The following is a 25592-nucleotide window of genomic DNA, read 5'->3' on the forward strand; positions in this document are numbered from 1 at the left end:
TATAATGTATGATTTCACCTACAAAATATGTACCTATAGATTTATGCTCATTATACCAGTTTCTTTTTGTAGTAGCATTTTCTGTTAAGTTAACCACTTTGAAAATTAAGAGAGTACAGTAGAAACTCGATTAACCGGACTAATTGTTGTCGTTAGAAATCCGGATAATCGAATGTATAAAGAAAAGCTGGTTTTGTGCATATGTAGCACAAAATGTGTCTATTGTGTCTATTAAAAACAATATGTACAATTTCAACGAAATTCAACGTTTACATAAACGTACACATAAATTTTCTTAGTTTTCATTGTAGTAAGTTGTATAAAATAATTATCCGGATAGTCCAGATAATCACCAAACGGTATAACTAAGGTCCGGATAACCGAGTTTCTACTGTATTTCTCTATACCAATTTTCACATACATATTTACTGCCAACATACACTAACGATTATTGTCACAGATGGAACACTACGCAGAAGAAGGTGTGGGTGTGGAGGTGGAATGGAGCGATGTCGAATGAAGTAGCAATCAGCACTTCTCGGAAGCTCGGCTGTTTTTGCGCAGGTGCAATCAATGTAATGTTTTATTATAACCTGAGGTGACCGCTAGCGCAAAACCGTCGACGAACCACGATGACGAACGATATTTACGCGGGTCGTGTACCTACTTGTATCTAGGTACTACATTTAAAATATTTCTCTGGACGTAATATACTAGGGGTCTCTGCGTGCCTTTTGAACCCCTAAGGAGTTTTAATGAGTTTTTTTTATTAAAAAAAACATATATTTTTTATATATAAGGCATGTATGAAGTGGTTGATGTCAGTGGACGAGGCGAAAGAGGTATATAGGGACCATAGCGTCTCTCTACCCCGCAAGGGATAAAGCGTGAAGCAATATTATCTATCCATAGATAGATAGATAGATAATTTTTTATGCGTTTTTAAAACATGTACATAATAGAAAATTACCCGTATTAGTAATACAAAAGAGTAATAAAATTAATTTGCAATTCTTCACTTTCAACACTTTACCTAGGGACCGTCGATATGTTGGTAAAAAGCGGTATGTTAATATAAGCAATAAATGACTCGACATAATTACACCAAAGCCATATTCATAGTGAATAATAATTACTCTAGGTAGTATGTAAACTTGTTTGTAAAACATATCTATTTCTAGGAGTGAGATAGGTAAATTGAATCAAGAAATAATATAAAAGATGCTAATAAATAGCAAATAACTATATATAAATAATTCTTAGAAATGTTAATATTAGCGTAACTTATATTATTATATTATCGTAATGCGAAGAAATCTTTAATAGTATTGTAAAAATTCTTAGTGTTGCCAAATAACAAAAAAACTTTACGACTCCTAGAGTTCTTAAGCCACTTAAAAAAAAATTAAATATAATCTCATAGCTCCATGGCGCCCAGACACTGACGCACTAAAGGCGATTATAATTTTATTCGCGAACACAATGGACGAAATTTCCAAGAGTTTTTTTTACGCTCGTCCACACACCTGTGCATTGTTCATCGCAAAATGTTTTACATGGCAATCAGTAGGCCGTGAGTGAAATTTTGATCAGAGTTATCGATTCCTTCTTCTCTTTCTCGTTTCCAGACCACGTTTGAGACCAGTCAGTCAGTAAACGCGATAGACTGTGGGTTCATTCGCCACTCGAGGAAATTAAATATTGAATATTTTCATTTCTTTATAGAATTCTGAGGAAAGTGAGGAGCAGAGTGTCTTAACAATATTCTCTCTTCGCCTACCTACTACACGCGGGATTAAACGTGAAGCTGAAAGAAAGAAAATTATTTATATAAAATAACTCACCATTCGATGCTTCTGTATCCTTTGACACAACAATGGATACTCTTGAACTTGTCCTGGAACCCATATTCGTACGGGATGGGTTCCTTGCTGAAGTGCATCGAAGAGGAGTTCGTTGAATACGTGTTAGTGGAGCAGTAGCCCGCGGACAGCGCTCGAGAGGCGCTTAACACGACGCCCAACAGTACTAGCAACCACATCGTGCATTTATATCCTACAAATAAAACATTATAGATATTATAATAGCTCAACAACGTTTTAAAAGATAAATAAATTAAAAAAATCTACTTAACGCCGAAACCCGCAAACAGCAGGGTAGGCAGAGGGAACCTAGCTTTAAGACATTCTGTTGCCATTAAGACACTTCCGTTCCATTTTCCGCCGAATTCTGGAGACAAGGCGTGTTGAGGGGCGGAACTCAACGCCACTCATTGCCCCGATACCAACGCCGAAAAATAAAAATATAAAGTAATTAATTGCCTCGGGCGGGAATCGAACCCACAATTTGTCGCATTTACAGTCACATGCTTATGGCGCCATGATGGGCCTTAATTATAAAATTAAATATTCTATAATTATTTTATATAACATCATTAGTGATATATCTAATTAATGTAATAAATAGTTGTTATATTATATTCTTAAGCTACTATACTGGTTAATGAACTTATAATGACAATTACTTTTGTTAAAAAAAGAAAAAAAATTACATCATTTAATGATAACTTCACCTTACTGTTACTTCTAAGGCAGTTCTCATACAATATTAAAATTTAATAATAAATATAAGATAAATATACTAGTTTCGGATGTCGGACTAGATAATATGTAAAATAAAATTAATTGCAAGTATATTTCAGCTTAATTAGAATTAGAGTTAGTTTTTAAGCAATTAAATACAGACTTTCACATATATGCTGCAAAAACTTGGTCATCGACACAGACTTCCTGTTAGCTATCGACTATATTTTAAGTAAATTAAAAAAAACTAAATTATGAATAAAAAATATACCACGATTTAAAAATAAAAATCAGATATTGGAATATTCACCTTAATTTTAGTATTTATAATTTTAATTACGTACCTATTCCAATTCTAAAATTGTATTCCTGATATAAATTTTGCTATAAAATTGAATTATTATGTTTATATTTAAAAAAATGGATTTTATTATTTTTAATCTGTTTTTCTTTTTAGCTTAAAATTGTATTAAAACACTCCGTTATTCACTTTTCGCTTAATAATACATAATTATAATAATAGATTGGCAGCAACAAAAGAATTTAACAAATAACAATAATAAAAGAAGCTTCGAAGATAAAAGTTGGTAAAGTCGAAATGTATTGAATGCGTAATTTTTTTTTTTGTAAGTACTAATGAGTATTGCATGTGAATGTGTATATAATGCTAAAATCATTAGCGGTCTGTTTAATTAAAAAGTGCTAATTACATCACTAGTCACGTAGAAACTTATTTTCGAGATATGACGGTTTCAATTCATTTTTTCGCTCTGATGTCGAGGCAAAGCGTGGCGTTGAGTTCCGCCATTCAACACGCAATGCCACTAGAAATAGACGGAAAACGGAGTGTCTTAACACTAGGTTTCCTCTGGCTAATCTGCTGTGTGAAGCGTGAAACAGCGTGAAGAGATATTACTAGTCCGCAAAATTTATGGAATATTGGTTATTTTCACACACATAAACAATATAAAAACGCAATAACAATAGCATGTGCAAACTTTAAACGTACCAATTACAGGTTTATATCGTTACTAAAAATATTAAAAAAAAAAAACAACATAAGTAATTTTGAGGGCAATTAACGTAAAGGCAGCGAGCAACAAATACCTATATGGAAGCAACGGAATTTTAAATTAACTTGAGAAATACGTGCACGCTGTCGTAGTCTACATCAAACATGGGGCAAAAAAAATGTAATATAAGAAATATCCATATAAAATACTAAAATGGGCAGGATAACAGCCTAGATGCCAGGACAAGGTATTCTACTAACTGAATGAATGTCATTCTGAGAATGTTGAATTTTACGGGTGACTAAAACTAGCGCGAAAATAACTATAATTTTTTTTTATAACAGAAAAGTAAATAGTTATGTTAAATTCATATGTCGGCCGTCGTATTACAGGTGTGTAACTGTAACGCGATGGTTGTGGGTTCGATCCACGCTCGAGGAAGTTAAATATTTATTTACGTTAATATTTCCATTTTTTCGCTCTGGTGTCGAGGCAAAGAGTTTTGCCACTTAACACGCAATGCCACCACAATTCGGCAGAAAGTGAGGAACGGAGTGTCTTAACAGGTTCCCTCTGCCTACCCCAGGGATACAATGTTCATATGTTTATGAACTTAGCATCCGGCTAGTGTCAATGTTTAAATAGGTTTCCAATTTCATGAAAACATAAAATCACAGCCGTTTATCATCGTATAAATGAATGTGTCGTATAATAATTTATATACGATTTTATAGCTAAGTTTAATATAGTATGTAGGAAATTATATATTTTTTAGTGTCGCGCAGTATCCGACACCCAGCATGCATGTAGAAGGAACATAGAGTTATGACACTGCTGAACCCATTTTCTGAATTCTGGAGGTGTCGCGTGCTGAGTGACGGAAATCAAAATAAATAATATATTAAATTATATATATTAAAATTATATTATTTCTATTAAGTACTTTTTATAAAGAGCACAACAAAATAAAAGCAAAAAGATCCCCGGCATATAATAAAGAATCAACATCGCTCGACAGCTTGCTAGCGTTGTAACTTGTAACTACAAGAAGAAACACATCCCACAAGTCCGCTCGGTGGCAAGACGAGTGGCAACACGAATGATTTTCGCAATTACCGACAAACGGCACACATATCTGACAGCAATTTACCCTCCCCCCCTTCTCCCCCTCCGTGCTGGCTGCTGATCACCTTCTCGGAAAAGCAGTTGCATCAACTCCAACGCTAGGGCGATTAACGTACTAATTACCAAGCTCCGTCGCCGCCGTACGCTACCGAGTGGTGGCAAAAAAAATGTTGGCTAGTTTCTCTATATACGCTATATGGGATGTCGGTAAAAACTACTTGTTTTCTTCACTTATATATCAATACGACTGTGTACTTGTATGACAGCAGCACGTTTCGCGTATGCGGTTGCGTTTTATTTATTTTTAATGTCATTTTTAAGAGCGTAATTACTTTTTAAAAATATATATATGTATGGATATAGAGCATTCAGACATAGATGTTCACTAACTGTACCCAATTTAGACAAAGAGTATATTAAATTTGTATATACAAAGTGTAATACAAAGTACTAGCTAGATTCTACACCAAGAAGTCATGTAAAGAAAAAAGTATATAAATATTAGGTACATAATGCTTTTATACCTTTTTATGTCTTATATACTAAAATAAATAAATATATGTATATGCTCAAATTGTACTATTTGTCCAGTAATAGTATCTTCATACGAAGATAACCATTAGGAAATAAGTTCTACAAATAAACATAAACAGCTAATGTTTTGGTTACATCCTTAAAAGTTTTCACAATTAATATATTTTACATTTTTTTGCACAGCAATATTTCAATAACCGAATACAATAGATTAATATTGTGCAGTAGGATGATGAATTATGAATGTATTGTTTAAATGTATTCCTATATTCTTCATGTAAAATTGATTTCAAATATAAAGATTCTTTAATTGAGAACTGCTTTTTCAACTTTTAACAATATAACATTGTTCAACAACTCTTTTAAACCTACCACATTTAAATTTCAATAAAAATTTATTATTATTGAAAAATATGTAATGTTTAATTTTTTTTAATAAATTCTCTCTACCTTCTCACAAAAAATTGAGAGATGTACATAGATATATACTCAAAAGCCACAGCAACAATCTACAGTTAAATTTGTTATTATAGAATAATAAACAAGATGTAACATTAAAAGATAGGCTTCATTTAATTGCAGTAGGATGGCATCTGGCTGTAAATGTGATAGTTGTGGGTTGATTCACACACAGAGGAATTAATTATTTTAATTTTTTTAATTGCCAAGACAAAGTGTGGGTTTGAGTTGAACCACTTAACTCACAGGCTCGGTTTAATTATTTGTCACAAATTTAGGCCAGAATATAATAATTATATGTCTAAATATTAAGGCTCAGCCCTTTCTATGTGGAATAAAGCATAAAGTGTGTATCTTAAAAGTTTTCAAATATTTTTTCTTATAATATTTCTAAATCTAAATCTCTATTTAATTATGCGACTTAAATAAAAGTTATTATTAACACAGTTATAGTCATATACATAAAAATACTGTAAGTAGTAGTAAGTTTAAAACATAAACATTTTTAATTTAAATTGAAATATATACACAAAAAAATGATCAACAAGTATTTCTAAAATTAAGTATATTAGGGATTTTGTCCATTCATTTTTATGTGCTTATTAAAGTGCTATAATCAAAACATTAAAAAACCATAGGATTTTGTCTGTTTTTTAAAGCTACCCTTGCATAAGAAAGTTATACAGCAGTGTTTTAATGCAATATTATGGAATAATAGTGTGTAGTAGTGCTTTAAATTTAACTTAAGAATATAACCCATAATATCATTAAACAAGTTTAAATATTGTGTAAAAAATCTATAAAAGAACATTCGAAGTAAAAAGATTACTCACCAATTCCAAAGATGATAAAATCCAAGTTTCCCAGAACTCCAGTTGCAAAAAACTTATATCTAACAATTACTACACAGTTTTTTCACTACACATTTTAGTAATAACTTTAATAATTAACAGTTTTTATATATATTGTAATCGCTTAGAGTTTCAGACAGAATAGTCGAATAATATATTTTAAAATATTAAAACGGTATTAACCACATGTCACCGGCGTTACAGAGAATACGTTACTGTCGAATTGTCATTGTTCCTTAGACGTTGACGATCATGCTGCTTTGACATTTGACAGCTGACAGTGACATTTATGTTACGTTCTATTTCACGATATTTATTTATGTTACCGTCTCAATTATGCATATCATGTGTAAATTTTAATTTAGTAATATAATGTAGTTTTATTACTATTCCGTTTATAAGTTTTTTTTTCATAATATTATAATCTTTCATAATATTATATCATATTTATAACACTGCATTATAGTTTATTTAAATTTAAAGTTACAAGTAAATTTCTATTTATTATTTTATGTAAAATTAATATTATATGAATATTTTATTTTGTAAATTAATTTATTTGTAAAGAATTAATTAATTTAAGGAATAGAACGAAGGATTATTGTATATGTATGAGATTATTATAATTTAAATGATAATAATAAATTACAATACAATTGAAATATTTTATATAATTTTAATTCTAATGTTCCAACTTGATCTACTCTCTTAATAAATATGATTTCTCACACTTTCTCATCTCACACTTCTTTCATTTAACAAGTTGATAGTTAGACAGAAATAACTTGTGTTCTACATACAATTTGATATTGGCGAAGTGATTTTGTGTTCAACTGGTACTCTCAAAACGCCATGATAAATGAACTGAACTGAATTAATTTAAGTAATTGTAACAACTTTAAACAGTTTCAACGTGAATGAGAATTATAGTTTTTCATTTCTTTATACTTTATGTGCGTTGTGCATACTATTATCATATTCACTACCAAGCGTGCCTGTACCGAATAATATATTGACCAGACGACCGAATAGTTTTATTTCTTTCTAGTTTTAGGTAATGATTTCTTGATATTCCGCAAGTAACGGAACGTTCCGAGAGCCCGTCGCACCATGACGCCGCGCCACCACGCTTGGATGCGCGTGGCGGCTTTTCGCAAACGGTCCTCCCGAGCAAGCCGCGCTGCCCGTTCCTTTTTAAATGTCAGCCAAGCGCGCATCTCTCCCTCATGGAGCTTAAACTGTTAAAAATATAATAATATCATCAAATTTTATTACATAAAGTAAAATTGTATAAGTTATGACATCATGTATAGCCCAATATAAAGTCAAATCAGCTTCACGCTGTATCCTGCATACAGCAGGGTAGGCAAAGGGTACCTAGTGCTTAGACACTCCGTTCCCCACATTCCGCTGAATTTTTCAAGGCATTGCGTATTTATTGGCGGAACTCAATGTGGGGTTTGTCAGAAAAAAAAAACAAATAATAATTCATTCTGTCGATTGGGGATCGAACCCACTATCGACGAGTCCGCAACAGTCACATCCGCACAAGCCCCTGTGCCACGACGGGCTCAACATGGCCCAATATGAAAGTAAATATCTAAAACTTACTCTAACCCATGAACTCGAGGATTCGTGAGTCTCCTCTTTTATTGTTTATTAAAATTATAAGTTAATATTTTGATTCATAAGATGTTACCAATTTTTCTAATTCTCCGCGTCGTGCGGCAGTGACTCGTAACTTCTCACATTGAGCAGTGAGTCGTATTTCGAGTTCAGCAGTGTCTTCTGAGTATCGTCCTTTCCAATATTCCAACAATTCTTCTCTTTCCTGTTAAAATAGTGGCACTTATTTATGTATATTTATTAGTAATACAATATAAATGTTCTATTTTTCATTTTTTTTCTTGGTACTGATTTATGATTTACCAATTTTTAAAGTATTATTAAAGTATTTACTGACTGATATCTGTTAACACTGTTCCATTTTAGAATGTGACTCAATTAAAGTGATTTAACAAAACATCTTCATGTATAAATGAGAAATACACCAAGTGTTGCATATATATATCTAAATTATTGCTTAAAAATGATATGAACCAATTAAACAAAAGTAAGCTAAGAATAATAAGAATTTTAATATTATTAACCAGAATCTGCAAATCGTACGCTTTTAGTAGTTCATTATGCACGCAGTCCTCATGTCCCAGACGCGGTGCCGGCGCTACCTTCACCTGCATCTGTAGTTCGAGAGACTCTGCGCGCGCGCATAGCCATTTATCAGCGTAATCTAATTGTATACGAGTGTTCAACACACTGTCCTGCGAAATACTCAAATTCAAAATATTCTTGTTGAATCGTCGAATAAATATATGAACAAAAAGCTACCACCGGTTCGGAAGGCAGTTCTGCTGAGAAGAGCCGGCAAGAAACTCAACAGTTGCTCTTTTCAAAAACAATGGTACATCATATTACATACTGTATTATTAATATCATTTCATTTCTTCACTCTGTTGTTGAGGCCAAGCGCGACGTTGATTTCCACCATTCAACACAGAATACCTCCAAAAATCGGCGTAACGTGGAGAGCGGAGTGTCTTAACACTAGGCCTCCCTCTGCCTACCCTGCTACATGTGCAGCTTTGCGCGCTTTGTGTTTGCAATAAAGAATTTTATCTGTTTATCTATCTATTATTATTATTGGTGTAACCGGAGTTAATGGCGTGTAAGTTATAGAAAATATAATATCATTTACCTTTATATTATCTCTAAGTAATGCAATTTTTAAATCGTATTTGCGAAAGTCAATTGTCCGCTGTTGTCGGTGTCTTTGTAAATCGATACAAATATTTTGTAATGAGCTAAAATATTATAAATTATCAAAATATATTTAAGATAATCCTAGGTTATTAAAAAATTGATGTTAAACATTACTATTTAAATTTATATAAATACCTTTTTAATTTGTCATGACGAGCTTTTAACAGTATTAAAGAATCAGCATTTTCTTCTAACACACGCACAGCGTGTTTAAGTGCATACCATTCACCATTCTGAATTAATTGCAATAAAATTCTTAATGTTACTTCTTTCATTATATTCCTGAAGGAAAAATTAAATATATTATAATCGAGCCAACGGTTCGCAATTAAATAATGCCATTTTATTATTTAATTAAATTTATTATTCAAAGAAAGCGCCATCTTATTAAAGTACTGTGTAACTCACCGATCTTTGGTGAGCTTATCGTTGAGCTGCTTTTCACGAATGTCCTTGAAGTTCGACTCGGCGAACTTTCGTTTAGCACTTACTTCTATAAACATATTACATATTATTATCAATAGATGGCGCTAGAAGTTACACCTTCTACTCACGAGGTTTTCTAAGAAGCGAGATTCTAAAGTTTAGGTGGTATTCCAAAACTTTTATTACAAATTAAAAATAATACTACAATACAATACTTTCATAATACAATATAAGTAGATATAAAGTATCTTTTATCCTTCTTAAATTTAACTAAAACATGCTTTTAATATTCGTGTTCTATTATATCAATTTTAAGTACGTACCTAATATCCTCATTTGAAGTAACATTACTTCTAAATTAATTGCAAAAAGTATACCATCCATCATGGGGATCCTGCGTTATAAGCAAAATATTAAAATAATTGTTTCTTAGCGAGGTAGTATAATAAAGAAAAACGTGACAATATTTCAAGTCAACAAAGTCAAGGCAATATTTCAAGGCAAATTCTAAGAACACCGTTTGACTATTATTAACTTTCAGCTTAAGAAATAGATAGGTAAGTAAATAAGCTCAGTTGCAGGATTTAATTTTCTTGTCAACGGCATCTTTAGAAAAAAAATGCAATAGATAAAAGTTGAAGTCGAAATGAATACACTAAGATAAACTTTATAATTAACTTCTAATATACTGCAACATTCCTTAAGAGCTTATGTTATAAATAGCTGTATAGATAGTACATAATTATTTTAGTTTTTTTTTGAATGTGAAAATGGACAAAGTTGAAAAATCTGGAGCTAATTTTGCGTATAGCTGTTTGTAAAATTTTAGATCACCTTTATTTAGATTTTGAAAGAAGAATTGGTCGACCAAAACGGAGATAGCGAGACGAGCTGGACCATTACAAGCCAGACTGGTGCTTAATAGCACGAAATAGACCAGCGTGGAAGAAGTGGAGGGAGGCCTTTGCCGAACAATGGGACAGTATAGGCTAGAGAAAAAAAAATAGATTTTGATCTCATTTATGTTTACTGATAAATCGTGATGTGGTCGTGGTCCATACTTGTAGATGCGAAAATGCAAAAACATTACGAGAATTATTTATTGAAAACTATTTTTACCTGTTATTTTTAATGGATACGAAAATATTTGCAATTACGAATCAGTGAAAGTCGTTAGCAATTTAAATGAATGTTAAGCTTTTCTAATTCTACTTTGTAAGACAGTGTTTACGTTTATTTGAGCGTTGTTTTACAGATTTACTTGTCAATTTTCATTTAGGATACAGTATTTTTTATAAGTAAATATTTAATTTAAGATTATACACTAAATATATGTATAAATAGCAAGTTAAATATATGTTAATTTACGTTATGAAAATAACGTAAGTAGTATATATTATACAAGTAATCTTATAAAATTAAAAATATTGAGATTCTAATATTTATATTCGTAGTTTTTAGCAAAAGTCTATAAATACCTACATAGTTAGAACAGAAACGGTAGCCTATACAAAGACGATTTATTTAGACCATCTTAAAAATGTAGATGTAGATTAATAATGTTTACTTAAGATAGATACGAGTACATACCTGTCGTTAGTTTCCATATTTATTTTCTATCTCGTTTTCTGAAGCTTTAAAAAGTTCTTAATATACTTAATGTATCTAGTTCATATAGTTGTCGTACCAAAAGCGAACCGTCACTTGGTAACCATGAATTTGGTCGATAATACAATTAATTAATTATTCTTATCGGTTGCGGACAACCGCAACGAACGAAGCAAACGTTTCTCGCTTAGGTTGTTTTATCAAGATTCATTTTAGATGTACGCTGAAGGCTGTATGTTGCTTTGGTGCCCTGCGTAGAGTGCGTAGAGACTCAATATGCAATGCCTCGAAAAATTGGGAGGAACAGAGTGTCTTAGCACTAGATTCCCTGTGCCTACTCTGCTGCAGCTTGAATTTCGTACATTTCACATACATACATGTTTCATGTTCTAGTATTTAGCATATATTTTCCGTGTTCCATTTTAGCTACTTTAGATGTTGATTACTTCTAACTCTTGTCCAAATTCATTTGAATACAGATTTCGCAGAAATAACTGAGAATTAAATATAAAACAAAAGAATTTCAAGCTCGTTTTATCATACTGTTAAGTTACATAACTCACCTGAAAAACTTTTATATTTCTTTGCCTTTGTTGAAAATTAGTAAAATTAAAGGGAAAAGTTACAAATATTTTAGTATTGTTAAAGAAATGTAATTGCTTGAATGAATATTATTGTTTTAAGTACGTACTTTTCAAAGGGTGATTTTAATTTTAAATTTACTTTCATAAGTACATAATAATAAGTAGTAATTAATTAAATCGAAATTGAAAGTTTAATTCTTTGGTAATGGATTTTTATATTTATAATATGTTACCACGTTCATATTACACATTCTTAATAAACCTACGTAGATATTTATTTAATCTAATCCCGTCAATCGCGAGAACAGTATTTTTAAATATCCTAAAAAGATAAAAAAATATTAAATAATTAAAATGTTCTACTGCTTTTGTAGTTTGCCGATTGGGTATGAATGTAATTGATTTATTATCAGCGAAATTGAACGTCAGCCGTCAACAACAATGTGGCTTAACAACATTTACCTGTATAATGTACTAGCGGCCTACATGTGGCTTCGCCCGCTTAAACTTATATCAATTGTAAATTGTGTTATTTTGATGTATAAGCTATTATTGGAAAGTTTTACCCAAATCTGTTTAGCAGTTTATGCGTGATAGTGAAACAAACATCCATCCTAATATGTTTTCATATTTATAATATAAGTTAAGGTATTTAGATTGTACAGCGTTACGTCAAAGAAAAAAGCGAACAAAAAAACCTACTTCTAATATTCCTCCGCTTTTCACCCTGATTTGAGGCACCGTGTGTTGAGTTTAATTTGAACAACAATTTGGGTGGAAATCAACGGTAGGTTTGGAAACAAAACACTTTAAAAATAAAAACAATTTAAATTTAAATGTTTCCTTGAGTGGAGATCGAAGTTAGAACCATAGCAATTTTAGAAAAATGGATACATAAATTCTCAATGACTTTATTTTCTTCATTAAAATTGCCACAAACCATACATGACAACTTTGTATAGCCTAGACTCTGCCCAGGCCTGGCCTGCCCATTTAAAAATCAGAAAGACCTAACCTGCGTAATAAAAAAGTTTCATTCAAATCGGCCCATTATTTCAAACAGAGAACCATTCAAACAGGCAGATAAAAGTTCAAAAAATCATAGACTCATTAAATGGTCACAGTACAGACACAACACTACGCTACAATACACATTAGTTATAGTATAAAAGATTATATAAAAAAATGTTAGTTTAAAAAATATAATTGTCTGCACGAAACATTTTACTAAAAATGTAAATGGCCAAAGCTTACAAGAACAACTACTATTTAATTTTGTCAACAAGAATTTGCTGTGACAGTATGAATACATTTTAAGCATATTAAGTATATATCTTCTTCTATATATATAAAATCGAAAGGTCACTCACTCATCACGAAATCTCAGAAACTACAAGTGCTAGGAACCTCAAATTTTGCATAGGAGTCACTTATAGGACGTATGTGCTCGCTAAGACGGGAATTTGCAATATTCGACTTCTAAGGGGTTGTTTTAGGGGTTGAAAGTTTGTATGAAACTTCGTTACTACAAATGCTAGTATTTTAATATTAGGTAAATATTTCATCGTATAAAAATATAATGTCTCAAAGAACAAATTATGCTAAACATTTACAAAATTACAGGGTAAAACGAAGCAGTTTGTACAGTAAGTAGATACCTACAGTCGCAAATATTGTTAAAAGAAAAAATCACTTATAAAAAGTTGCTCTGTTACATTATTAGAAAAAAAATTATTAAATCAGCTTCACGCTGTATCCCGCACACAGCAGAGTAGTCAGAGGGAACCCAGTGTTAAGACACTCCGCTCCCCACTTTCTTCCGAATATTGGAGGCATTACGTGTTGAGTGGCAGAACTCAACGCCGCGCTTTGCCTCGACACCAGAGCGAAGAAATGGAAATATAAACGTAAATAAATATTTCACTTTCTCGAGTGGGGATCGAACCCACAACCGTCGCGTTACAGTCACACCTTTGTGCCGCTACGCCATGACGGCCTCAATACAATATAACTATAATAATAAAAAATAAATTAACAATTAATTCATTAATTCTAATGTTAGAGTGTCTTAAGTGCCGAAAACGTGTCGAGGAGTGAGTAATGAAATCATGTGGCTCTCGGCGTGCTGATGCCGCTTCAAATTAAATCACCTTTAATTATCGCCACCCCAGACAGCGCTGGCCTGGCTCCTGACTCCTGACTCCGTAGACGTACGGAGCTGTGTAGTGCTAATGCAAATTATATTACAATTTGCAATTGCAGTTTCATGAACGTTTTAAATTTTCTTTACCTACTTGGTCGTCTGTAGGAAATTAAAAAATATTATTAGTACCCTTATTCTTTTGCTTTCTTTTAATTAAATATATAATTTTATAATATATATATTAATTAAATATATAATGCTTTACTTATTTTACTTCTTTACTTTTATTTGATCACTCGGGCAAACTTACATGATTAATTTTCATGATTAATTTTCGGGCAAACTTACATGATTACACCGACTTCAAAATTATAAAATCTTTGTAAAATTATTTTTCACTTTTTAGTTCATTGTTAGAAGTCGGTTTTTGTTTTTGTTAAAAATTAATTTCTTTTACGATTTTAAGTATGGGTAGATCTTAAAATGATGCTTCTTAAACGAGTGGTGATAGTGGTGGTAGTGGTTGTCAACGAGTGGTTGTGGTTGTCCCATGTAAAACTTCATTTAATTAGGTAATTATTATTAGTAATAATATGATTATTATTAGTAGTATTAGGTAATTATTTTTGTGCAAAGTAACATTTTGGTATATTGACAAGAACACACATAAAAAGTATTCGGGCGAATTAAGAATCTCCCTTTTTTGAAGTTGGTTGAAAATGAGAACATCCTCTTTTTTGAGGTTGGTTGAAAAGAAATGCAACGATCAGGAATCTCACTTCTGACATCAATTTAAAAAGTTTTTGCTTGTAACTATTACAGTATAATCAATTTTTTACCAAAAAAAACAAACTTTCTCAATTTTCTCCGGATTCCATAATCGAAACCTAACCAAACTTTCACCAAATTATCCTTGAAGTGTATCCTTTCAAATAAAAAAAGAATCATCAAAATCGGTTGGCGCGACATTGAGTTATTCGGCTATTAGTCGCGCACATGCCTAATGCAAATTTAAGACTTATGTGATTTTCTCATGGATACCATTGTCAGACATGGACCAAAAAAAAATGGGACCATTCGGGAAGCTATACCTTTCAAATAAAAAAAAAATATCAAAATCGGTTCACCCAGTTAAAAGTTATGAGGTAACAAACATAAAAAAAAAAAATAATAAATAAAAAAAATACAGTCGAATTGATAACCTCCTTTTCTTACAGAAGTCGGTTAAAAATAAAACAAAACTAGTTTCAATATATATTTATATTTTTCTAGAAAGTACTGTTCCTAGAGAATTTTAATTAACAAGTATAGAAGGATGTCCACTATTGGCCTATTTGACTTTAAGCGGTTTGTGTCACAGCCATTTCCTATCTCATGAACTTTATAAAGTACCATAGTGTATTAATTGAACAATGAAAACGCACGCTTATTTTAAATTAAGAAAAAAGATAAAAATCTGTTTATATTTTGTTATTTTTCTAACTAACCAGTTGTATGTAACGAAGCCAGTAGGGGGCAGGGGCACAAGCGTGTAAACGTGACAGGTTATGGGTTCAATTCCCACTCGGAGAAATAAAATATTTAATATTTTCCCTTTTGCGCTCTGGTAACGAGGCAAAGCACGCGTTGAGGTTGAGACGGAAGTGTCTTAACACTAAGTTCCCATATTCCCTCTGCTCACTCTGCTATGTGCGGGGTACAGCGTAAAACTAAACAAAAAAATATAAAGAAAGTATGTAGTTTACATAGAGATGTGAATCGTAGTAAGTATTATTAATCGGTGCTATAATAACTAAAAAGGAGAGGATTAAACGCAAAAGCGTTCCTTCTGACCTTGTCTTCAAGAAAGATAACGAGATTACAAAAACGTCTCACACGAAAAACTGAGAATATGATAAAAAACACTGACATTTTCTCATACATTTAACTCACTAACTTAAATACTTACTTAAATAAAAAAAATATCGAATGGGTAGTGTGCGGGGCATCTAAAAAACCTAATTAACGTCGTCAAAGAGAGCCCTTAGTCAAAAGTTGATTGAGGTCTTTATTGCAGCATTCCAATTTGATGATGAAAAACTGGAACCGCATTAATCGATGTATTGTAAACTGATGTTTTTGATTGATGGTAAATTAATGGTCATCGATCTTTGTAAAGTATTTAAGAAATTTACAGTGTATAGATAAGAACTAATTATATAGAAAATTAAAATCAGCTTCACGCTGTATCCCGTAAGCGACAGGGTAGGCAGAGGGAACATAGTGTTAAGACACTCCGTTCACCATTTTCCGCCGAATTCTGGAGGCATTACGTGATAACGTTACCAGAGAGGAGAAATGATAATATAAATTTAAATAAATATTTCTTTCCTCCAGTGGGGATCGAATCCACAACCAGTCGCACTTAGTCACACACTTGTGTACCTGAGCCACGAAGGCCTCTGGATTATTTATTATTATTTTAGTTATGCAGTAAAAGTTTTTATTGGATTTGAATCCTCTTACACTTACTATTTACTTAATCAGGCCATGATAACGTAGATCTTATTGAAATAGGCAATTTATTTAAGTGTATTCCTATCCTTGATCTCAAAACTTAATAGGGGAAACTAAGAGGGCGTTTAAGTAAGTTACTCGTATCTTCAAAGTATCAAAGGCATACATCTCGCATGCTCCATCGTGCTTTCGTTAACATACATAGAATTGTCTAAATAATATTGCTATTATTATATTAGAATTTTGTCGTAAATTCATGATATGTTAGGAATAAACCATAAATTATAATCTATTAATATTTTATTTATTAAAATAACAATTGAAAATGGGAAAAAATGAAACTAAAAAATAATAATTTAACGTTTTTATTGAACGTAATTCATATTTTAATGTCATATTTCCCTACGTAGCTATAATAAGTAAGAGATCCATTTAATAAATCAAAGTTTACATGTATCAGCTATACTGTACATATCTATATAATTAAAATTAAGCTAATTTTTTTATATGGATAGTCTGTTTCCTTATATAATAACATATTTTCTAACATATATATTATTAAATAGAAATATACATATATATACGAATAGAACATGCAACAGCGGATACTATAAAATGTTTTAAACAAGATATTTATTTTGGCACAAATAATTTACAACTACCGTAACATCGACTATAGCGTTTAAAAAAAAATTAAATACATTTTTTTTTATTAAATCTACAATATTTATCTACGAAGTCGTTAGGGTGAATGGTGAGCTGGTTAGCATTCACACCCAACAAACTACGTAAAAAAAAAAGAATAAGAACAAGAACTGGAAAGGACGGGAATTGAGTTATTTTTAATATTTCTGTCACATTTCGAAATTAAATATTATATAAAATTATTAAAACAAACAGATATAATTGTCGAATATTCTTGTATTATAATTACTAAGAAGATTTCATTTAAATCAAGCTTAGCGACTAATTACACTACTTGTGTACTCGTGACTTTAAAGAATACTGTAATTATGTAGGTAGTCAGTTTATATGAAAGAAGTAGGAATGGTAGAGACGTCTTACTGTCGGTCGGGGGAAACTCGCGTAAATAAAAAGATTTTTCAAGGTCTTTAGTTGTCGTAGCGAGGAGCCGACCCAGCCCAAAAACCTGTGAAATAAATCATTTTTGAATTGCAAATATCAATTTACTTAATAGACGATAAGCGCAACAGGTTGTACAATTCTCAGCCGAGGATGTTTTCATTTTGTATGTTCATTTCTTTGTTAAGTTCCGTTATTTAATATATACCTAATGCTTCCAGAATTCAGTGGAAAATAATTCCTAGATTCCCTCTGCCTATCCTGCTATGTGCGGGATACAGATTGAAGCTAAAAAAACTTTATAAATATTTTAAGTTAAGAGTGCACCCATTCATGAATTAAGATTGCGTACACTCGTGGAATTAAGAATTAAGATACAAATAAGTTAAGAAAATTGTAAATTGTAGATAATTCACAATATATTTTCAGTATATATATTCATCATTAAGGATTTATTTTAAAATATGTTTTAAGATTTACACATTAAATACAATATTTAGAAATAATATAATATTTTATTGATATAAATACCTCGTTTGCCAACATTTTGCAGGAAAACTCTATTAGCAACTGCCTGCCGCTGGTTCGCTTCACGCATTTGCTTACGGGCAACTTCGAGTAGGAGTCGTTGACGAAGAACTTCCATGGGGTTGTTGATGGATAGTGATGGCATCTTGCGTTTTGGCCTTGGGCGACCCTCACGTAGCTCAGCCAAATTCTAAAACAATATTAATTTTTGTATTATCTACTAACTTAATTGGCCCTGCTATCTTTTAAACCATCGCAAAAGATCAAAATGAGGAACGGAGTGTGTTAACACTAGATTCTCTCTGAAGCAAAAGATCAGTCTATTTGAAAATTTGATAAGCACACCAACCGCGTTAATTTTAATTATTTACGTGACTTTTTAAACTTTTAGAACAACAAGTAATTTCTTCCTTCCTATAAACATTATCGATTTGTTTACTTTGTCTATTCAATTTTAATAAAATTTAATAAAAAAAAAGGAATTTCTTTTTTGTTAATTTACATTGATTGAATGTCAAAGACAACGATCAGAACGGTTAATTGACTTTGGAAACCAATACAGCTAATTAACTAAAAATTGCGTGATGGGTTTCTTTTATTTGCGTAGGAATATATATCTTTTTATGTTATACATTTATTAACTGTTGCGTTGCAATGACCCATTTTAAATATCTAATATATAATTTAATTAATATAATAAAATAAATTATTTATTCTGAGTAAAACGTAATTATCGGTAATGACGTTTTATTCGGCGAGCTGTTTGTGTTTCATAAATAATGTTTCTCTTTATAAGAAATCATAATTTAATTAAACGTACGCGATAGAGCTGCTTGTTATATAGCAAGTCATGTTCATGTAATTTGTTACTATCATAATTGTATATATCAAACAAATGAAGACTTACTTTCCAAAAAATAAAACATATTACAACTATTTATTATTAAAAAATAACTTCAGATTTGGATATCCATAGATTTCAAAATAAAACCAAAATATTTTTTTACAATTTTTATTTATTGTACTTTACACATAAACATAAGATTCTATATTAATTAAAAGTAAATAAATGCTAAGAAATAGTCACTACATGCATGATGTTAAGAGGTAGACTAAAAGTAGTAGACATTTTTGTTCAATTCTGTTAAAACAAATTTTCAACAATTATTTAAGGAAGAACGTATTTTATTAACAACATAATAATAATAATATAATATAATAGTAGCTAATAAGATATAATTAATTATACAATTCACAGCTTACATAAGACTACTCTAAAAAAATTAAATCTACTTCAGTCAGGTACCGTTTACAAATTGAATTGTTCTCATCAACGAAGACATTCAGTAAATATAATAATTTTAGTATTTTTCCACTTCAAACGATGGGCTCAGGTTGAATCCTGTAAATTAAAAGAAAAAACATCATAAATATCTCTTTGGGTAAACATTTCACAAACGAGACGATAAAATAGTTGACAGAGAAGACTAATAGATGAAAATTATTAAAGAAGAAGAAGAAGAAGAGATAACAGACTAGTATCAGTGTACCAGTACCTCGTTTTCCAATGTCGTTGAGGAAATTTCGGTTGGCCAGAGCTCGTTGCGCGGTCATCTTTCGTTCTTTCTCAAGGCTCAGCTTGTGACGCAGCACGGACATGGGCATATCGATGGACAGCATCGGCATGCGCCTCTTCATCCGCTCGCTTTCCTCCTTTTCCCATTTATTAATAATGTTAGTGTTATGAAATACAGGTATCCTAATTCAGAGATATTGTTTATATTCTCAATATGAGCTTTTCCAGAGTAAATATCTGTGCAAATATAGCATAGATCTTGCTACCTTTATAACGTCAAAGAGATAGCGAGCATTTGTGATTTTTGTCACTGGGAGTGTTGCGTCACTGTCACTGCATACTTCCCTAATGAAGTTACGTTTGGATATTTGGTAATTGGGTGACTCTATGTCCGTGGAGGAAGGCGGCATGACTGTGACGCAACTGTCACCACATCCTCAAATTTGTATTATCATGTGCGCCATAGCAACTAAATATCATTTTAACTACGTCAAAGCTATATTGCACCTCGAGGAAAATGAGTTGAATCTTCCCGAATTTATAATAAGTACTGTCAACATGAAAATAGATACACAGTTTTTCAACAGTTAATTACTGAATAAAAAATACAGTCGAATTGATAACCTCCTTTTCTTACAGAAGTCGGTTAAAAAGTGAAAACAATTTTTTATTATTCTAAAACGTGTGAATCCAATTTTTTTTTAATATATTTAAAAACGATTCGACAGAGAGCCGTCTCCTAGTGATTTATCTAATCCAATGCAAGAAGACAAAGAATTTATTGTCATCTAGACAAAAATGCACTCTATCCTTAATATGCTTTTTTTTATAACGCTTTTCTTTTAATAGAAATTTATTAGCAAGCAATTACCAAATTTGCCGAAAAGTATATTTTAAGATATATTAAAATATAAGGTATTATTTTCAAAACACAGTTAATTTACATTATTATTTATTAATTATACATATAATATAAAACAACATGGAGAAAAATAATTTAGAATATACATAAATAACAAATAATTCATTAATTTAATAGATGTAGGACGGCAACACTTAGCTAGTTCACGATTTTGTATGTTCATTAATTAACGCCTGCAGTCTGGGTTGGGGGTGCTTTCTGAATCTGGAAAAAATATTTAATATTTTTATAATTATATGTCTAATAGAAAATAATTAACTATTTTAGCATAATAAATAATCTAAAAGCAGAACTTAAAGTTTTTGATTTATTAAGTTAAAGTTAAAATTATTATGTATAATTAAGTATACATGCATCTAATTATTTATGATTAAACATTTCGATAGAACAACTATAGCTAGTACTAAACAATTCAAAATTTTATATTATGTATATGCTAGTTCTAGCTAAAAGGCAGTTTTACTATAATTTTCGTATTTAGGAAGATGTCAAAAACAGAATTGTAAGAATAGCAAATACATTAATTAAAAGCTTTCTGTAATAAACATATTAATTAGAACAATTGAATGTTTATTCTAACCTCGTTTTCCAATACAGTTGAGATATTCGCGATTGATTTTTGCTTGTTCTTTCTGTAAAAGTTCGAACGCCGTCTTCTGTAGGAGGTCGATCGAGGGGAATAGGGATAGATTAAATTCACGCCTTGGGCGAGCCATGTTGTCGTCACTCGAAACCTTTGTAATTTGCACTTCATTTGTCAAAAACACATCTCCCAAAAAATTATGTTTTAGTTATGATGTCGAAATACTAGAATGTTTCTTTCACATTTGAATACGATCCTTAACCTAGTGTTAAGACACTCGGTTCTCCATTTTTGTTGTATTCTGAAGGTATTGCCTGTTGAGTGGCGGTACTCAACATCGCGCTTTGTTTCGACACCAGAGCGAAGAAAATGGAAATATTAAATATTTCATTTCCCCGAATAGGAATTGAACCCACAGCCTATGCTTTTACAGTCACAATTTGTGTCTCTGCGCCACGGTTGGCTTGAAACAACCCGGTTAAGATAATGACAGTCTTATATTATGTCTTAATGGCGTAAATATCTATTTTTATTTGATATATCTTAAAAATAGTGGACCCGAAGAAAACAATTAGAAAAACTGGTGATTCATTTTCATTATATTATGTTTTTTTTATAAATGTAACATAAAGCTATTAAGATGCGTCAGTACTTTTTGAACAATATAATTGACAGAGACGCGAAGTATCGAGTTTACTTTGCAACTTTGCTTGACTAATAATTAGGAGAGTCCCTTTTCCTTTGATATAAGATAATTGAAAATTAAATTTAAAGTTATCTGTATATTTATATAAAACAAGTAAGATAAGTTCTACCGTATACTGACAAGGAAATATTTAGCTTAAAAACTAGAGTTAGTATTTTAATGTTTAATTTTTTTTTTATTTTGATTAATTGCATTAATACACGATATGTTTTAAGACTCAGAAACCATTGTCTATCAATTTGTTTAATAACTTATGGTACATAACTAAATAGAAAAAGTATAGTTATTTTTTTGATACACTAAAATTTATTTGTTGAGTGTACTTTAAGTTATTTTATAGTAAACGATTAAATATCTTAGTAAATTTTACGACATTCGCTCATGATATATCCGAAAATAATAATTTTATTCAATATAATAACCGAGTATTACCTGGGAATCACGAGGAACTTCAGCCAGAAGATACAGTCGAGGAGAGCCAGCTGCGGAGCGACGACTCATAGGTGAAACAGCGTAGCCAAGAGAATCCTATGTACAAAAACATAAACCAACACACTGTTATAGATACCATTCATGCATTATTATTAAAAAAAACGTAGAATCAGTCCTAAATATTCAGAGAAATGAACAAATAGTAAACAATCGTGGCGCAGGTTCACAACCGTGTGACTGTTTCTGCGACAGGTAGTGGGTTCGATATCCCCTCGAGGAAATGAAATGTTTAATATTTTCATTTCTTTACTCTAACGCTCTCTTTAAAAGCAACACAATGTTTTAAAAATTGTGCTTAAGTCTAGAGTACATTCAGCATTTATTTCTTCACAGATTCAAACGATTTAGTATTGACAAATCTCGATAAGAATCTATACAATAAAATCTAGTGGAAGAACATTGATTTTCAATAAAAATGTTTTTGCATAAAGATATTTTCTATAGAAGATAATAATATTTTCTGTAAGAAGCTCCAGCGGAAGTAGATATTAAACAAAACACAATTATTCTGTCAGTAGCACCAATAACTGACTTTAAACGATATCCCTTGTTAGCGTTCTAACTATCCAAACTGTTAACGTTTTGACATATGATTGAGGTACACTCTCTTGACTTGTAATATTAATGTCAATAGTAGAACTTTAGTAGATGTTATAAAAGTCAATTTTGATATGCTGTGATTTTTTTTTCAGCTTCACGCAGGGTAGGCAAAGGAGGGTTAGTGTTGAGACACTGCACTCCCCATTTCCTGAGGCATTCCTCTTCAGGTCGCGCTTTATATCGACATTAGAGCGAAGAAACTATTAAATATTGAATTTTTTCAAGTGAAAATCGAACCCAGAACCTGTCGCATTTACAGTCACACGCTGGTGCCCCTCCACCATGACTGGTACTATGATGCAAGAAGCAAAAGTAAACAATAAGCTATTATTTATCTATTTGTAAAAACGACTGGCGTAAAGAATTGAAATTGTTATGCAAATATAAGCTAAGTGGCATTCATGAAAGTTGCACGTGACTTTATAAATTGGGCTCCTTAAATGATATCTGATAGCGTAATGGACCATCAAGCTCAAATATTACGCTGTTATATTAATTTTATGAGATTCTCAAATATTGTTTCACTTGAGAACCAGTTCAGAAAGAGGAGAGTTTTGTATATGGGACTTGTGTGCTTGTGGGTTCGATCCTCACCCGAGGAAATGAAATATTTATTTAAATTTGTATTTCCATTTCTTCGCTCTGGTGTCGAGGCAAAGCGTGGCGTTGAGTTCTCCCATCAACACGCAATGCCTTCAGAATTCAGCGGAAAGTAGGGCGTCACAGCGTCTTAGCACTAGTTTACTTCTGCCTACCCTGCTGTGTGCGGGGTACATCGTAAAGCTTAAGTATTGTTTAGTCCAAGCTGAATATTTAGCACCACTTTTTCTCACAGTAACTAAATCTATTGTATTTTGTATGTACAGTGTATGAAAGTAAAAATTTCATTGACATCTCTGAAATTTAATGATATGTTTATTAAAAGTAAAAATTCTAGTTAATAATAATCAATTGGTCTTATTAATAAAATCGATTAATAATTAATATTTATAATCATATTATACCACAACCTTTTACGCGAGTTTGATTTCTATCTTTTTATCTTTACGCATCCATTACACCTAACGCCGCTTTTTATATAATCACACTGGGGAAATAAATATATTTTTAGCACAAACAATCTAACGAGTTGGGAAATCTCGACTGTTTTGGTGTCAATTTTGTTATTTTTTATAAAATACTAGTGGACCCGGACGCGGCTACGCCTGCTTGAACTTTAAGAATATTTATTAAATACTAGTGGGCCCGGACGCGGCTACGCCCGCGAAAATATAAGCCTAAATAATTAAAATAAGTTAAAAAATAATAATAAGTGGAGATTTATTATTAGAAAAAATATCTGAGTAACCGAAATTAACAAACAAAAGAAGTAAACGTAACTTAAGGAAATTCTTAAGTTTGCGCGTACTAAACATTTTTCTATATTAAATAATTATTAATTTTTGCGAACAATATTAAATAAAATCTCAAATGATTAAAATTACGATATTTTAAGTGTATAACATCGGTATAGATAACCGAACTGAGATAAATTAATTATAAGCAGTAAATAATTACATAAAAAATAATAGTAATTCGAAAATATATAAAAATTTACAAAATCATCAAAGTCATCTATCTATCTGCCCGTTCGCGTCGGTCATACTATACCACTCGTAGGCTAGGTCATTTCGAATCAGTGACATCTCCGTAATTATTTATTAGTATGTTATACAGTAAACTATAATTGCCATCAAGATGAAATGCTAAAAGTGTCTATTATATTTATTTTCATAAGGACGAATATCAAATTATAGAAATCATCTAATTTTTGTTAATGTATACAAATCTATATCGGCGCGCGCCATGTATACATTAAGCAAACTCACTTTGGGTGACGTTTTCTTAAAACAACAAACTTTGCAAGCCGTTGCTTAGCAACGCGTAGCGACGATTGTTATTAACATGGCGGAATAAATTGCTTGTCAAATTAATTATTTTAATATATTGGTATATATCGAAAATATTACAAATATGTGAAAAAAAAAGTATCCTATGTTCATCCCGGGACCCTCAAGTATCTCTATACGAGTATTTTATCACAATTAAATTAGCGGTTTGGCCCTGATTGCGTAAAAGATAGACAGACAGACAGACAGACAGACAGATTTAATTTCAAATGTATAATATAGGTATGGATTATATAATATACTAGCGGCCCGCTCGCGGTTTCACCCGCGTGAACTATGTTATTATTAATTTCTGTCTCCATGGCTACGTCCTAGTGACGTCTATGCAAAATTTGAGACTTCTAGCATTTGTAGTAACGAAATTTCATACAAACTTTCGACCCCAAAAACAACCCCTTAGAAGTCGAATATCACAAATTCCCGTCTTAGCGAGCACCTACGTCCTATAAGTAACTCCTATGCAAAATTTGAGATTCCTAGCACATGTAGTTTCTGAGATTTCGTGATGAGTG

The 25592-nt window shown here is 31.4% G+C and overlaps 3 protein-coding genes across 5 annotated transcripts in view; all 3 read right to left on the bottom strand.

Moving 5' to 3' along the window:
- LOC146534535 (uncharacterized) overlaps nt 1-6790 on the bottom strand; it is a 29160-nt gene extending 22370 nt beyond the window's left edge. Inside the window, exons 1-2 of the mRNA XM_085192375.1 lie at nt 6547-6790; nt 1845-2055 (exon numbers count right to left, since the gene is read on the bottom strand). Coding sequence (XP_085048501.1) covers nt 1845-2041 — 197 coding nt within the window. The 5' untranslated portion in view covers nt 2042-2055; nt 6547-6790. The remainder of the gene's footprint in view (nt 1-1844; nt 2056-6546) is intronic.
- Nucleotides 6791-7226: 436 nt separating this feature from the next.
- LOC146534536 (dynein regulatory complex protein 9-like) lies at nt 7227-10316 on the bottom strand. The gene is made up of 7 exons (XM_085193348.1): nt 10134-10316; nt 9793-9877; nt 9520-9666; nt 9320-9425; nt 8715-8885; nt 8264-8395; nt 7227-7802 (listed from the first exon to the last, which is right to left on the bottom strand). Exons 1-7 carry the CDS (start codon nt 10195-10197, stop codon nt 7599-7601), a joined length of 909 nt encoding a protein of 302 aa, XP_085049474.1. The 5' UTR covers nt 10198-10316; the 3' UTR covers nt 7227-7598.
- Nucleotides 10317-16990: 6674 nt separating this feature from the next.
- Dh44 (corticotropin-releasing diuretic hormone 44) overlaps nt 16991-25592 on the bottom strand; it is a 49613-nt gene continuing 41011 nt past the window's right edge. The window contains exons 4-6 of one of the 3 annotated variants that reach the window (XM_085193246.1): nt 22472-22567; nt 18256-18442; nt 16991-17791 (exon numbers count right to left, since the gene is read on the bottom strand). In XM_085193246.1, the coding sequence (XP_085049372.1) occupies nt 17754-17791; nt 18256-18442; nt 22472-22567 (321 nt within the window). In that variant the 3' untranslated portion in view covers nt 16991-17753. Of the gene's footprint in view, nt 17792-18255; nt 18443-19301; nt 19655-19808; nt 19966-20763; nt 20955-21330; nt 21485-22471; nt 22568-25592 lie in introns of those variants that run through there. The other 2 variants (XM_085193247.1, XM_085193248.1) reach the window with 2 other exon arrangements.

Source organism: Heliconius melpomene, chromosome 11, assembly GCF_056956725.1.
Source record: "Heliconius melpomene rosina isolate 202511_hmr_F chromosome 11, ASM5695672v1, whole genome shotgun sequence".
NCBI classification, from domain to species: domain Eukaryota; kingdom Metazoa; phylum Arthropoda; class Insecta; order Lepidoptera; family Nymphalidae; genus Heliconius; species Heliconius melpomene.